At 37.9% G+C, this 15,257-nt stretch overlaps 2 protein-coding genes across 2 annotated transcripts; both read right to left on the bottom strand.

The window, feature by feature from the left end:
- Positions 1 to 1,677: 1,677 nt before the first annotated feature.
- Positions 1,678 to 3,216, bottom strand: LOC149587240 (uncharacterized). The gene has a single exon (XM_089863540.1). The coding sequence runs from the start codon at positions 3,214 to 3,216 to the stop codon at positions 1,678 to 1,680; it is 1,539 nt and encodes a 512-aa protein (XP_089719666.1).
- Positions 3,217 to 11,757: 8,541 nt separating this feature from the next.
- Positions 11,758 to 15,257, bottom strand: LOC149587241 (uncharacterized). Its single transcript, XM_089863541.1, has 2 exons — positions 13,010 to 15,257; positions 11,758 to 12,749 (listed from the first exon to the last, which is right to left on the bottom strand). Exons 1-2 carry the CDS (start codon positions 15,255 to 15,257, stop codon positions 11,758 to 11,760), a joined length of 3,240 nt encoding a protein of 1,079 aa, XP_089719667.1.

Here is a 15,257-nt window from a genome sequence, read left to right on the forward strand (position 1 = left end):
CTCACTATCGATAGGCCATTCCAACCAAAAGGCATTAAGAAGAAACAATCGGATTATTATGAGGCAACTATACGTTAAAAAATGCCAACATTGGTCTCGCTGATATTTCCTAATAAAACAGTGTATAAATGCTAAAATATCGCAGATTGGGGTAGTTTTTAAAATTGAAAATTAAACATACTTAAAATTAATTTTTCTCAAAAACCTTAAAAATGGTCCTAGAAAAAGGTTTAAATTTTGATATAAAACCGTTCCCAAACGTAACAAACGAATATTTCATTTCAAAAGGGTTGCGACAAAATGGCTAAATTTGAAAAAAACTCCATGTTATTTCTATGGGAAAATTTAACTTTTTCACCAAAAGGGCTGAATCATTTTATGCAAATGAAAACCACCCTTAGCAACTTTATTTTTTATAAAATAAACTAATGAGTGGATCTTTTTGAAATTTTAACCACATATTGAGGGCCCGAATTGTAGTTCTGTGGAATTTTTTCAAAGCAGTTAATACGATACAAAAAAAGTTATAACCAATCAAAAAACCATCCTTATACATTAAAGTCGGTATGAGGTCTTATCTAAGAGAGCTATCGCTCTCCTAGAATTTTTAAGATACGCCCCCCCTCCCTAGTTTGAAAGAGATCTTTTTTACAAGCTGGTGTTAAAAAAATTCAACGGCGAAAAAAGTATTTGACAATCTGAGAATATTTTTTAAATATTAAAAAATGCTGTTTAGTTTATACGCCCCCTATTTGTGAAAGACCTTTTTTACGCACTTTTATCATTCTTTATTTGAATTTCAAAGGTAGTACTTCATAATTCAATCTTCTGTAATAAATTTCTTCGGAAAATAATATTTCAAACGTTACAGAGTCTTGCAAGGGGATTGCTTTTGCGGATCTTTGTGAGCATTTAACTGAATAATAAAATGGAGGAAGATAATAATTTGAGTAAAGAGGAAATCAGAAAACGAAAGGCAAGGGAAAGAATGAGGGCAAAAAGGTCAGATCCCGAATTTAGGAAACGCGAAAATGAAAGGAGAAGAGCGTTAGCCGCGGAAAAAAAGTCTCTTTTGGGAACAGGTTCTAGCACACAAAATGTTGGTCCTACCGTGTGTTAAATATATCTTTTCTTTTTATATTTAATTCACTTTTAATAAATTCAAGACTATTTTTAAAGTTTACCGAACTCTTTTTAATAAACTTTTAACTTTATTACATTTTGTTTATTACCTTTTTCTCTCATTTTAGAGCCTAACCTTTTAACATTTTATTTTATTTCATTTTCCCTCTTTAATTTTGGGGACCGATTTGAACGTCTGCCTATCCTTTCAAGGCTAAATTTTCGTCTGAATTCTTTTTCTGAATTCGGTGCGCTCTTCGCGCCCTTTTCTTTTGCCCCCTATTTTGGGGGTTATTTTCTAGGTAAAAAGGGGACCCCTTTTTCTTTTCGAAGATGGGCCTATCTTCCCCCTTTTTCCTCATATTGGTATCTTTCAACCAGATCTACATGAATGCAAGTTTTCTTTACATGAATTTTAGAATTTATATGAAAATATATACAAACAATTTTACAAACATTAACAATTATTTCAAAGTTTTTTACACTCCCCAGAATGCGGAGTAATTATTTACAAGCATTTACATAAATAGACTTTCAAGTTAATATTTTCATTAATTAATCGTCTGGTAATTCCATTAAATATAATAGCTGAACTGGACGTCGAAGGACATTCCCGTTCGCTTGTCTTATTAAACAAGATCGAATAAGTCCGTCACGTCCAGGTTGAGTTTGTGTAATCACACCAATACTCCAATTTTGCCTAGGCTGTTTGTCATCATGAATGATGACTATATCTCCAGGTTTAAAAACAGAGTTCTTTTTTATTAATTTCTCTATGTGATGAACTGATCTCAAGTTCAATAAGTATTCAGTTCTCCACCGTTTCCACAGTTTGTCCATTAATAATTGCCTATATTTCCATCTGACAATTAATTCTTTACGTGTACTTGAAAAGGTTTCATTTTGTTTTATTTTTCTATTTGGTAAGCTTTTAATTCTTTGACCAATTAAGAAATGAGCCGGCGTTAATGGGTTAGGCTCATTATGATCGTTGTACACGTAAGTGATAGGCCTTGAATTAATAATAGCCTCTGTTTGAGTTAAAATGGTTTCCATTTCGGTGTAATTCAAAGCAGCAGATCCAATAATCTTTTTTAGTATGTTTTTTGTTGTTCTAACCATTCGTTCGTACATACCACCCCACCATGCTGCTCTTTCAGCGATAAAATTCCATACTATGCCTTCTTTTCCATAGTATTCTTCTATTTCATTTTTACTTAAATTCTTCCAAATTTCTTTGTAATCTGCGTCAGCCCTTTTGAACGTTTTAGCGTTATCGCTATATATTATTCTCGGGATGCCCCTCCTTGACATGAATCGATTCATCGCTAACAAGAATTCTTCAGTGTTCATTGATCCTACTAATTCGAGGTGTAATGCTCTTGTTACGGCGCAAGTTATCAATAATATATACACTTTTTTCATAATTTGTTTTGCTTTTGTTCGAATTAAAAGTGGGCCCGCGAAATCCAGGCCTATTGTTTCGAAAGGTGGAGTTTCAATTATTCGAGATTTTGGTAATTGCGCAATGTTAACTTTTCCGGCTCTGGCATTAATTTTATTACAAATAACACATTTCTTCAAAATATTTTTAGTTAATTGACGAGCAGAGATAATCCAATATCTCTCTCTTAAATCAGTTATAGTACTATTTATGCCGGAATGAAGCATTCTTACGTGACTACGTCTTATTAGAAGTACGGAAAGGCGTTGTTGTTTACTTAATATTATTGGATGTTTTATTTCAAATTGTAAATTCGCTTCATCCAATCTTCCTCCTACTCTCAAAAGACCTTTGTTATCTAATATAGGATTCAATGAATAGATCTTTGAACTTTTGGTTATTGCCTGTCCTTTTTTTAAACTTTCAATTTCATTACAATAATCTTCTGATTGAATGTCCTTTATCCATTTCTTTTCGGCTAGATCTAATTCCCTACATTTTAGGGTTCCCCTTTCCGTTGGGAGCTTTCGACATTTGTTTATAAATCTTAAAATATAAGATGTAACTCTAACTACTCTCGCGAAGAAGCTATAATTTTCGAGATTAATTAGTCTCTGAATTCCGACAATTTTTCCGGATTGAACTAACATTACTGTTTTCTGTTTTTCTTCATTTATTTCTGATTCATATCCAACTATACTTGGATTTCCCCTGGGCCATTCTGATCTAGGTTTTCTGAGCCAAGATGGACCCTTTTACCACATTTCGTTTTCTAGTAGCTCTGATGCTTTAACACCTCTAGTGGGTAAGTCTGCGGGATTTGTTAGACCTGTACAATGTTTCCATTGGAGTTTATCTGATATATTCTGTATGTCATTAACCCTATTTGATACAAATTGTTTCCATTCCTTTGCTTCTGATTTTATCCATCCTAAAGCTACCGCAGAGTCAGTCCAATATGTAACTTCAATTTCACTATTTTTTAAAGCATCCTTTTGGACCCCGCACGTTTAACCATGAAAATGGGTTTCGGTTAATTTTTTCCAAACTTCGGTACCAGATAGAATGCGTTATGCTGATCAATGTTTCAATGATACAAAACGTTCTCTGACGTACGGTTCGCTCTGCACGTGTCGTCAAAGTTCATATTTTCTATGAGACATAATAGCTTAAAATTAACTATTTAATTAAATAAAACGCTTGTTTATGAGGGTTTTAAAGCTAGAGGACACAAATAATGTACTTACGAAGCTTAGAAGAAAGTCGCCGGTTATTTGTGGTACTTAAAAGCGACGATTTCTTGCGTTAAAGCAGTTTTCCAATATTTTCATAATTATACTATATCGAAGCTTTCTAATTAGCATTAAGGCAATCGGAAGAAGCATCCCTGCAGGGGCCATAGAGATTTAGAGAGAAGGAGTTATAGGTTTCTTCGTTTCACTTGAAAACTGTAAATGCCGGTTGAAGATGACACAAAAGGGAGCTGTGTTTAGTAGGGAAGCCCTCAGATGAGCGGTTCCCGTATGAGCGGATTCCATAATAGCGGTCCTCATATCAGCAGTTCCCTAAATAGCGGTTTCCCGAAATGGCAGTTTACCCGTTACAACAGTTACCGATACAGCGGTTCTCGTAAACGCGGCGTACCATTACAGCGGTTCTTGTAAACGCGGCGTACCATTACAGCAGTTCTCAAAAGAGCAGAAAAACAGGAATGCGAAAAACGACTGTTGTTTGTTATGGTGTACGCTGTGTAAAATGAACTTAAATAGAACTAGGCCAGATATGGTTTGCTTCAAGTTGATTATTTGAACCCCCAATAGTGTTAGGTTAGGTTAGGTTAAGTTAGGTTAAGTTAGGTTAAGTTAGGTTAAGTTAGGTTAGGTTAGGTTAGGTTAGGTTTGGTTTGGATTGGTTTGGTTAGGTTAGGTTAGGTTAGGTTACGTTAGGTTAGGTTTGGTTAGGTTTGGTTAGGTTAGGTTAGGTTAGGTTAGGTTAGGTTTGGTTAGGTTAGGTTAGGTTAGGTTAGGTTAGGTTTTGTTAGGTTAGGTTTGGTTTGGTTTGGTTAGGTTTGGTTTGGTTTGGTTAGGTTAGGTTAGGTTTGGTTAGGTTAGGTTTGGTTTGGTTAGGTTTGGTTAGGTTTGGTTAGGTTAGGTTAGGTTGGGCTAGGTTAGGTTAGGTTAGGTTAGGTTAGGTTAGGTTAGGTTAGGTTAGGTTAGGTTAGGTTTGGTTAGGTTAGGTTAGGTTTGGTTTGGTTTGGTTTGGTTAGGTTAGGTTTGGTTAGGTTAGGTTTGGTTTGGTTAGGTTAGGTTAGGTTAGGTTAGGTTTGGTTAGGTTTGGTTAGGTTTGGTTAGGTTAGGTTAGGTTAGGTTAGGTTAGGTTAGGTTAGGTTAGGTTAGGTTAGGTTTGGTTAGGTTAGGTTGGGTTGGGTTGGGTTCGGTTCGGTTGGGTTTTTTAGGTTTTGTTTTGATTGGTTAGACTTAGGTTAGTAATATTTTGGAAATGGTGTAACAATGTTACGCCTTTTCCAAAATATTGTTGTTTATCTTCATTCACTTCCCAAATAATAATATGCCTTTTCCAAAAAATACTGTTTACAATTATCTACTTCCGAAATAAAATAAGCTTTCTTGAAATATTTTCTATTCTGGTATTAGAATTGTAAACTGATACAGCCTGAAGAATAGTGTAATATTTAAGTGTACTTTAAAAACACGATCCGTTAGTAGGTCACATTACTGACTAAATGATCACAGAATAAGGTAGTTTTCGAAAACAACGAATATAACTGTATTGTTAAGAAATACTCGAAACTGAAGACAAACACTGCTATTTCCCAAAATAGCAGCCGCTATTTCTAAAACAGCGGCCGCTATTTCTAAAACAGCAGCCGCTATTTCTAAAACAGCAGTTTTGAAGAACGCCGCTGTTTTTTTGGAATCGCGGCTGCTATTTCGAGAACTGCTCTACCGGGAACTGCTCATACGAGGTACACCCGTTTAGTAAGCTAACGAAATGGTTATCGATAGGTTCGCCACAAAAGGATAGAAATCCATATCTGCAATAATATGCAGAAGAGGCGACTGGCAAATCAGAGATCTTTAAAGCGTTTGAGACGAATAGCCAAACATTGCTGTAATCAAGATGTAGGTCTTGCTATGAGAAAGCTATTATACGTACTTAACCTCGCGTCTTGCAATGTCGGGGTGCTTTTTTATAGCGAGTCCCATCACCTCTCGCTTTACGGGGTGCTTGTTTATAGCGAGTCCCATCACCTCTCGCTTTACGGGGTGCTTGATTATAGCGAGTCCCCTGGCCTCTCGCTTTACGGGGTGCTGATTATAGCGAGTCCCCTGGCCTCTCGCTTTACGGGGTGCTTGATTATAGCGAGTCCCCTGGCCTCTCGCTTTACGGGGTGCTTGATTATAGCGAGTCCCCTGGCCTCTCGCTTTACGGGGTGCTTGATTATAGCGAGTCCCCTGGCCTCTCGCTTTACGGGGTGCTTGATTATAGCGAGTCCCCTGGCCTCTCGCTTTACGGGGTGCTTGATTATAGCGAGTCCCCTGGCCTCTCGCTTTACGGGGTTTTTGTTTAAAGCGGTTTCCATAAAAAGTGGCTTTGGATTTTGATGTTAAACGTCAACAACGTCGATGTCATCATTGACGTTTTGAGGCAATGGTCTATTTGCCGCATCCATGACAGTCTGTAACAGGATTGTCCATGGATATTTAACCCTGTTTTCCTGTCTTGCAAACCCCAAATACCAAAGAACACTCGCTACGTGCGCGCATGTACCTAGCGTTCGAGCACCCGATTTACACGTGCAATAGTATCCTATTATTGGTTGTCTGTTTACGATATCTTCAGCCTCGTTATCGTCATCATCTAGAACGTTATAGGCTATCCAGAGCTGATACTTAGTAGCGTTTCTAAATCGAGAATAAACCCTCACTCGCAGAAAACCAGGCTCGTCTACAAGTTCGTCATACTCAAAGACGTCATTTGCATCCCTTTGCATTTTGTCTTGAATATAGGATGGTGCTAGGTGTATTTGATATACTCCTACGATCAGATCTCTCAAATATTCCAATGTGAGGTGCGGGAAATGAGGATCAATATTTGCTTGTAAACGACCCCACCTTCCGTTTCATCTATGTAGATTTTCAGCTTCTACTCGAGCTTGAACAATATTTGCCTCCCGTGACTTCAAAAGAATTTCTTGAGCCTTTTCGACCGTTGCATCTTGCATATGGACAGGATCATGGTACTTGTTAATGAGAGCACCGGCAATTCGGTAAAAATCTCCAAGATGAAGGGCGTGCATGAAATTAATTGTATCGTCAAAGAACTTGAAGATTTGTTTTATATGCCCATTTCTTGCTTCTACTATCCAACGTGTTTTCGTCACCAAGCGCGCTTCATTAGCTTCTTCCGTCGAAAATTGTCTTTGATTTGGTCGTAAAAATGGTGGCATTTTGCTCGCAATTCCTAATCTCTCGAGGAATGGTAAAACATCCCTGTAGCCTCTGTCAACTATGAAGATGTCTCCTTCATCAAACCATTCTCGGATTTGTGAAGCGTCTCTTTGATATTCGTTTCGCAGGAGGTTCGCATCGTTGTTACGTGAGTCAGAAAAATAGGGCCCTTGAATATCTAAAATATAGCCATCTGGAGCCACTATTAATACTGGCTTGAGCACATGACGACCCTTATGCGTACTATACGATTGCCTTAGAACTCAAAATTTGGAACTCTTAATTATGTTGCTGTACGTTCCATCTATATATGCAATGGCCCTGGGTGTTTCAGGGTCTGGATTATACAACTCATTAGCGAATGCTGATACATGCCGTTCAATGTATTGGTCCCTCGTTATAGCGTTAAAACCGATATATCGAGGAACAAAGGTGTGCATTAAGGATTTTCGAACCTTCGCGATAGTCAAACTGGTATTTTGCCGAGAAGAGTAATTGAATATGACGGTTAAAAAGTCGTCAGACAAGCCTTGACGTAATTTGCACAAAAACACTAGAAGGTCTTTTTTGCTTATATGACGTTGAAACGCACCTTCATCCAATGGATGACATAAAGCATATAAATCCCGGAACTGTTCTCTTGTGAGAGCTGACAAAGATTTAAATTCCTCGTCGGAAAAACTATTTTCGTCGTGGAATTTAAAATCAGCTCGGTTGTTGGCTGTTTTCCTCAGACCTTCAAGAAATACGTGCAGTTGCTCCCCGCGGAATACAAATGGTCGGTTTATGAATCTTAAACCTTGAGTCAAATATGGGAACAGGTACCCCCTTTCATGCAAATGTATTGTGCAACACCTCGTGTTTTCTGATATATATACATTCCTAGACAAATATACATCAATTCTACTATCCATAGAGAGGCGTTGAATATTTTGGTCGGCGTTACAAATTAAACACGTATTATTGGCTGTTTGTGTCAAGACATTTAGTCTCACAGACGAAGGATTGGTTTCAATGTCTCGGATTTCTTGATTAATTGATCTGTTGCAATTAAAACATATGCGTGTTGCATCTGTTACCTCTAGCGCAGGTCATTCAAGATTTTCTCGCCTTGCAATACTAATAAGGCGTTACATATTATTATCGTCTCCAAATATGCGCACCATTTGCCTCAAGTTAAAAACCCCATTGCAAATATAGCACCGGCCCTGGTTTCTATTAGCCATAATCAATAATACGAGAAACGTATAGCGTGATTGTGATATAAATAATAAATCAATTATGAATTCTGATTATTAGGTGAAATAATTATATGAAATACAATATAATATAATATATAAAGGGAAGAGAAACGGCAATTGTACTGATTCATTCACAAACAGCATTAAAATGAATCATCCTTTTTCGGGCTCGAGAACCAAGCTTGATTGAAAAGTATATTAAGACCTTTGTACCCTACCAGTTTTGTTTCATTGCCCTTGACTAGCTGTTTAAAAAACTAGCTTTTTAAAGTGAAGAAAGGTTGAGGCGCCAAGTTTGGTAGGGTACAAAGGGGGTACCTGTTCCCATATTTGATTCAAGGTTTAAGATTCATAAACCGACCATTTGTATTCCGCGGGGAGCAACTGCACGTATTTCTTGAAGGTCTGAGGAAAACAGCCAACAACCGAGCTGATTTTAAATTCCACGACGAAAATAGTTTTTCCGATGAGGAATTTAAATCTTTGTCAGCTCTCACAAGAGAACAGTTCCGGGATTTATATGCTTTATGTCATCCATTGGATGAAGGTGCGTTTCAACGTCATATCAGCAAAAAAGACCTTCTAGTGTTTTTGTGCAAATTACGTCAAGGCTTGTCTGACGACTTTTTAACCGTCATATTCAATTACTCTTCTCGGCAAAATACCACTTTGAATATCGCGAAGGTTCGAAAATCCTTAATGCAAACCTTTGTTCCTCGATATATCGGTTTTAAACAATACATTGAACGGCATGTATCAGCATTCGCTAATGAGTTGTATAATCCAGACCCTGAAACACCCAGGGCCATTGCATATATAGATGGAACGTACAGCTACATAAATAAGAGTTCCAACTTTAGAGTTCTAAGGCAATCGTATAGTACGCATAAGGATCGTCATGTGCTCAAGCCAGTATTAATAGTGGCTCCAGATGGCTATATTTTAGATATTCAAGGGCCCTATTTTTCTGACTCACGTAACAACGATGCGAACCTCCTGCGAAACGAATATCAAAGAGACGCTTCACAAATCCGAGAATGGTTTGATGAAGGAGACATCTTCATAGTTGACAGAGGCTACAGGGATGTTTTACCATTCCTCGAGAGATTAGGAATTGCGAGCAAATTGCCACCATTTTTACGACCAAATCAAAGACAATTTTCGACGGAAGAAGCTAATGAAGCGCGCTTGGTGACGAAAACACGTTGGATAGTAGAAGCAAGAAATGGGCCTATAAAACAAATCTTCAAGTTCTTTGACGATACAATTAATTTCATGCACGCCCTTCATCTTGGAGATTTTTACCGAATTGCCGGTGCCCTCATTAACAAGTACCATGATCCTGTCCATATGCAAGATGCAACGGTCGAAAAGGCTCAAGAAATTCTTTTGAAGTCACGGGAGGCAAATATTGTTCAAGCTCGAGTAGAAGCTGAAAATCTACATAGAAGCAAATGTGGATGAGACGGAAAGTATGACGATGGCCATAGAGCCTGTGTTAAAAAACGCGGAGATCAAAGTTTCGTCAATAACTATTTAGTTTACTAGTGACTGATGGACTTGCAAACTCGCGACTGAAAGTAGTTCAGATATTTATGCTCCTTGGTTTCACCATAGCCGACTCGATCATGCGCATCACGACGCAAGCTGGTCGCGCTATAGCTTAATTACCGAGATTACACAATAGCAGACGACGGTAACCGCGTAACAGCGAATTAACACAAGACCTATTTTAAAGGAGTGATCAGTCCCAGTATAGGTACGCCAATAAAACGGTCAACTACGGCGAAACTCTGATGACTCGCGACTTTTGGCCATTTTCATACTTTTTCTCTCATCCACTTTTGATAGAAGAAACGGAAGGTGGGGTCGTTTACAAGCAAATATTGATCCTCATTTCCCGCACCTCACATTGGAATATTTGAGAGATCTGACCGTAGGAGAATATCCTATATTCAAGACATAATGCAAAGGGATGCAAATGACGTCTTTGAGTATGACGAACTTGTAGACGAGCCTGGTTTTCTGCGAGTGAGGGTTTATTCTCGATTTAGAAACGCTACTAAGTATCAGCTCTGGATAGCCTATAACGTTCTAGATGATGACGATAACGAGGCTGAAGATATCGTAAACAGACAACCAATAATAGGATACTATTGCACGTGTAAATCGGGTGCTCGAACGCTAGGTACATGCGCGCACGTAGCGAGTGTTCTTTGGTATTTGGGGTTTGCAAGACAGGAAAACAGGGTTAAATATCCATGGACACTCCTGTTACAGACTGTCATGGATGCGGCAAATAGACCATTGCCTCAAAACGTCAATGATGACATCGACGTTGTTGACGTTTAACATCAAAATCCAAAGCCACTTTTTATGGAAACCGCTTTAAACAAAAACCCCGTAAAGCGAGAGGCCAGGGGACTCGCTATAATCAAGCACCCCGTAAAGCGAGAGGCCAGGGGACTCGCTATAATCAAGCACCCCGTAAAGCGAGAGGCCAGGGGACTCGCTATAATCAAGCACCCCGTAAAGCGAGAGGCCAGGGGACTCGCTATAATCAAGCACCCCGTAAAGCGAGAGGCCAGGGGACTCGCTATAATCAAGCACCCCGTAAAGCGAGAGGCCAGGGGACTCGCTATAATCAGCACCCCGTAAAGCGAGAGGCCAGGGGACTCGCTATAATCAAGCACCCCGTAAAGCGAGAGGTGATGGGACTCGCTATAAACAAGCACCCCGTAAAGCGAGAGGTGATGGGACTCGCTATAAAAAAAGCACCGCGACATTGCAAGACGCGAGGTTAAGTACGTATAATAGCTTTCTCATAGCAAGACCTACATCTTGATTACAGCAATGTTTGGCTATTCGTCTCAAACGCTTTAAAGATCTCTGATTTGCCAGTCGCCTCTTCTGCATATTATTGCAGATATGGATTTCTATCCTTTTGTGGCGAACCTATCGATAACCATTTCGTTAGCTTACTAAACACAGCTCCCTTTTGTGTCATCTTCAACCGGCATTTACAGTTTTCAAGTGAAACGAAGAAACCTAGAACTCCTTCTCTCTAAATCTCTATGGCCCCTGCAGGGATGCTTCTTCCGATTGCCTTAATGCTAATTAGAAAGCTTCGATATAGTATAATTATGAAAATATTGGAAAACTGCTTTAACGCAAGAAATCGTCGCTTTTAAGTACCACAAATAACCGGTGACTTTCTTCTAAGCTTCGTAAGTACATTATTTGTGTCCTCTAGCTTTAAAACCCTCATAAACAAGCGTTTTATTTAATTAAATAGTTAATTTCAAGCTATTATGTCTCATAGAAAATATGAACTTTGACGACACGTGCAGAGCGAACCGTGCGTCAGAGAACGTTTTGTCTCATTGAAACATTGATCAGCATAACGCATTCTATCTGGTACCGAAGTTTGGAAAAAATTAACCGAAACCCATTTTCATGGTTAAACGTGCGGGGTCCTTTAGCCAGTCAATTCTAATCTAGATATTGTCAATTTAGCCTTTATTGGAGCTACTCTAGTTTTTGCGCAAACGAAACAAGTGTGTATTTTTCCTTTTATATTTTCAGTCCTTAAGTATACGACCGCGGAGAAAGCTTTCATACTTGAATCTGTAAAACAATGCAATTCGTGTTTTTCTATTTCACCCTCTAATTCCTTTATGTAATATCTGGGAATTTCAATTTTTGATATTTCATCAAGCTCTGAATACCATTGCTTAAATTCCTTGGCTATTCTAGGTGGCAATTCATCGTCCCAATCCAATTTTATTTCTCTGTTTTGAACTAATAACCAAGTCTCTTGGAATAACATCTTTGCTCTTACGACGTATGGACCTAGAATGCCCATTGGGTCGAATATTTGAGCCAGTACTGACAATAAACATCTTTTAGTTGGTTTAACTGTGCAAATGTATTTTATTAAATTTGTAAAGTCGTATGACAATGTGTCTGAACATATGTCCCATCTTATGCCTAAAACCTTCTCTACCCCTGTGTCTATTGACTTTTCTACAAGAAACTTTTGTCCGCCTTCCTCTTTTCTTATGTTTAATAATTTTTGCAGCTCCTTTGAATTAGTCTTCCATTTTCCCAGAGTCATTCCCGCAGCTTTAAAGATTTCTTGGCTAGTTTTGATTAATCCTATACCATTGTCTACGTTATTTACGCAAGTGACCAAATCATCATAATATAAATCATTGTTTAATTTTTCAAACACCTCTGGAAATTTACTCATGAAAGATTTTAAATGCATTTTAATTGTTGCTGCTAATTCGTAAGAACTCGAAGATAATCCAAAGGGAAGACGGGTCATTCTTAAAATTTTAAATTGATAAGGATCAATTTTTCCATTCCTTTCAACTATCCAAATAAACCTGACGCTGTCCCTTTCATCTTCATGCAACCCTACTTGCAGGAAAGCTATTTCCATATCTGCTACGATGCCTATTTGACCTGAACGAAATCGTAATATAAGGGATAGCAGGTCGGGGTTAAGATTTGGGCCTGTTTCCAAACAATTATTTAAGCATGGTTTCCCCTTTTCATGTGCAGAACCATCTAATACAACTCTAAGTTTCGTCGTTGCTCTTTGTTCGTTTACCACGCCCTGGTGGGGTAAATAATGTAGCCCTTCCTTTTCTGTTTTGACATTTCCAATTTTTACTTCTTCTATAATACCTAGCTTTAGCTGTTCCTCTATAACTTTCTTATACTTGTCAAAAAAATAGGGTCCTTTTGAAATCTGTTTAGTAAAGGTTTGAACCTTTTCATGGCTAAACTAAAATTATCAGGAAGGCTACTCTTATCTATCTTCCAGGGAAGTTTTACGACATACCTTCCCTTTTCGAAGGTAGTTTCCTTTTCAAAAGTTTCTAACATTTCTTCGTCACTTTTCTTTTGAGCAATCTCCTGACCATCTATTCCTATTGCTTCCAGTTCCCATAGGGATTTTATGTTTCGTACAACCTCTTTCTCCTCGAAACTTACTTTCATGCATGTTATAGAATAGCTAGCTAGTTCCCCCATTTTGGTTTGTGACCGACCTTGAACCACCCAACCTATTTCTGTTTCTAAAGCAATCAAACTATTTCCCAATTTTTCAAACTTACCGGGTGGTACCAATTCCCAGTAGTTATCAGCTCCTATGAATAATTCAATACTAGAGGGGTCGTTACTATCCGTTTCTATTTCTATGTCATCTGCCAACTCAATACCCTTTTTTCTGGCGATTTCCCTTATTTCCGTATTGTTAATTGAAGTTACGCTACGACATACGTAAGGAACCTCAATAGCTTCTATTTGAATTGTTTTTTGAGCCTCCCTTATATTTTGCAGTGTAAGGGCCACTCTTCTACACTGCAAAACCTTAGAATTTTCATTTAGAAACGTATTGAACTTTATTTTCTCTTCCCCTATTACTGGCAGATTTAAATTTCTTGATACCTTTTCCTTTATGAACGTACCCTGACTACCAGTATCTAGTAAGCATCTAACTATAGTATTTTTTCTGTTCGAGGGGTTTAATACTGCCGTTTTTGCAGTCTGTAAGATTACCGTGGCTTCAATACTACTTGAATACACGGATTTCACAGTAGTTGCTTGTTCATTAGATGCCTGATTATTTTTGTTTTGATTGTTTCCTACGTTTTGATTTTCCCAATTTACCTCATTTTTTTCACAAACTGCTACGTTATGTTTACCTTGACATAGTTTACAACTTTTAAATCTCGAATAACACTTTTTTGCATTGTGTCCCATTTTCAAGCAATTAAAACATCTGTTTTCTTTGGACAATATGCTTTGCTTAGCACTTAAGTCAAAATTTGTGCAAATATTGGAAGAGTGGTTTTGACTTTTACAGAATATACAAAATACATTCCCTCCTTGTTTTTCCATGCCAGTAGCTAACACTGCAGTTGTACCCTTGGGACCTTTATTATAATCATTTTTAACTTTTAATTTTTCTGGTATCACCAACCCTTTCATTACTGACTTTTGATTTTGACTTATTTCATTACCTAACACCTCAGTCGTTTCTCTCAGAGTAATATCCCCTTTAAGAAACGTTATCAAATGATCAGCGTCCCAAGGAGAATTTGGAACCCTAATTTTTATATATTCATGTCTAATTTCCTTAGGCATTATTCTAAGAAGAGTTGGACAAAGGAACATTCCATGAGTTTTAGGATCTGCGCCTAAATGTTTTAAGCTCCTAACGTGAACTTCACAAGAATCAATTAATTTTCTTAAACCTTTAGTATCTGAAGTTTTAAGGACAGGCTCCATTTCGAATAATTTCATCATTAACGAAAATTGCATCAAATCAGTTCTATCATAACGATCATGCAATTGTTTACAGGCATCATCGTAAGCCTGATCTGAATAATTAATTTTGTCTATAACGCCTTCCGCTTCACCTTCTAATAAAGATATCAAATAAGTAAGCTTTTCTACCTTGGACAGTTGAGTTTTGTCATCAACAGTCACTTTAAATTGCGACCAAAATGCGTTCCATTTTGTCCTATCACCATTGAATTTTTGCATGGAGATTATTGGTAGTTGTACGGTATCTTTTATTGAGTGTCCATTGTTGATATTTAAATTAGCGTTAGAGCTACTAGGCGTTGAGAGTAATGAAGCCGATGCATTTAGATTTTGTAATGTCCTTTGTGATTTTGTTTTTGCCATCACTATTTTATCGCTGTATACTTCCACTGTTGCCAAATCATTCTCCAATTCCGTCAAGTCGTCCATGTAATTTCTTACTTCCAAGTCCAATTTGATCAATTCCTCCTCCTTTTTGGATAGGATGGCTAGGCTTTCTTCTAAGTCAGTTTTTTCCAGGCTTTTATCTTTTAATTGTGCCTCGATGTTGGTAACAGTTTTTGTGACCGCACTTCTTATAGATTTACGTGCTAATTTGGCCTTTTGAAGGGCCAAATCCCGATCCACTGTAGCCAT

Source organism: Phalangium opilio, unplaced genomic scaffold, assembly GCF_054372755.1.
Source record: "Phalangium opilio isolate 3A_F unplaced genomic scaffold, DU_Popi_V2 ptg001170l_1, whole genome shotgun sequence".
NCBI lineage: Eukaryota > Metazoa > Arthropoda > Arachnida > Opiliones > Phalangiidae > Phalangium > Phalangium opilio.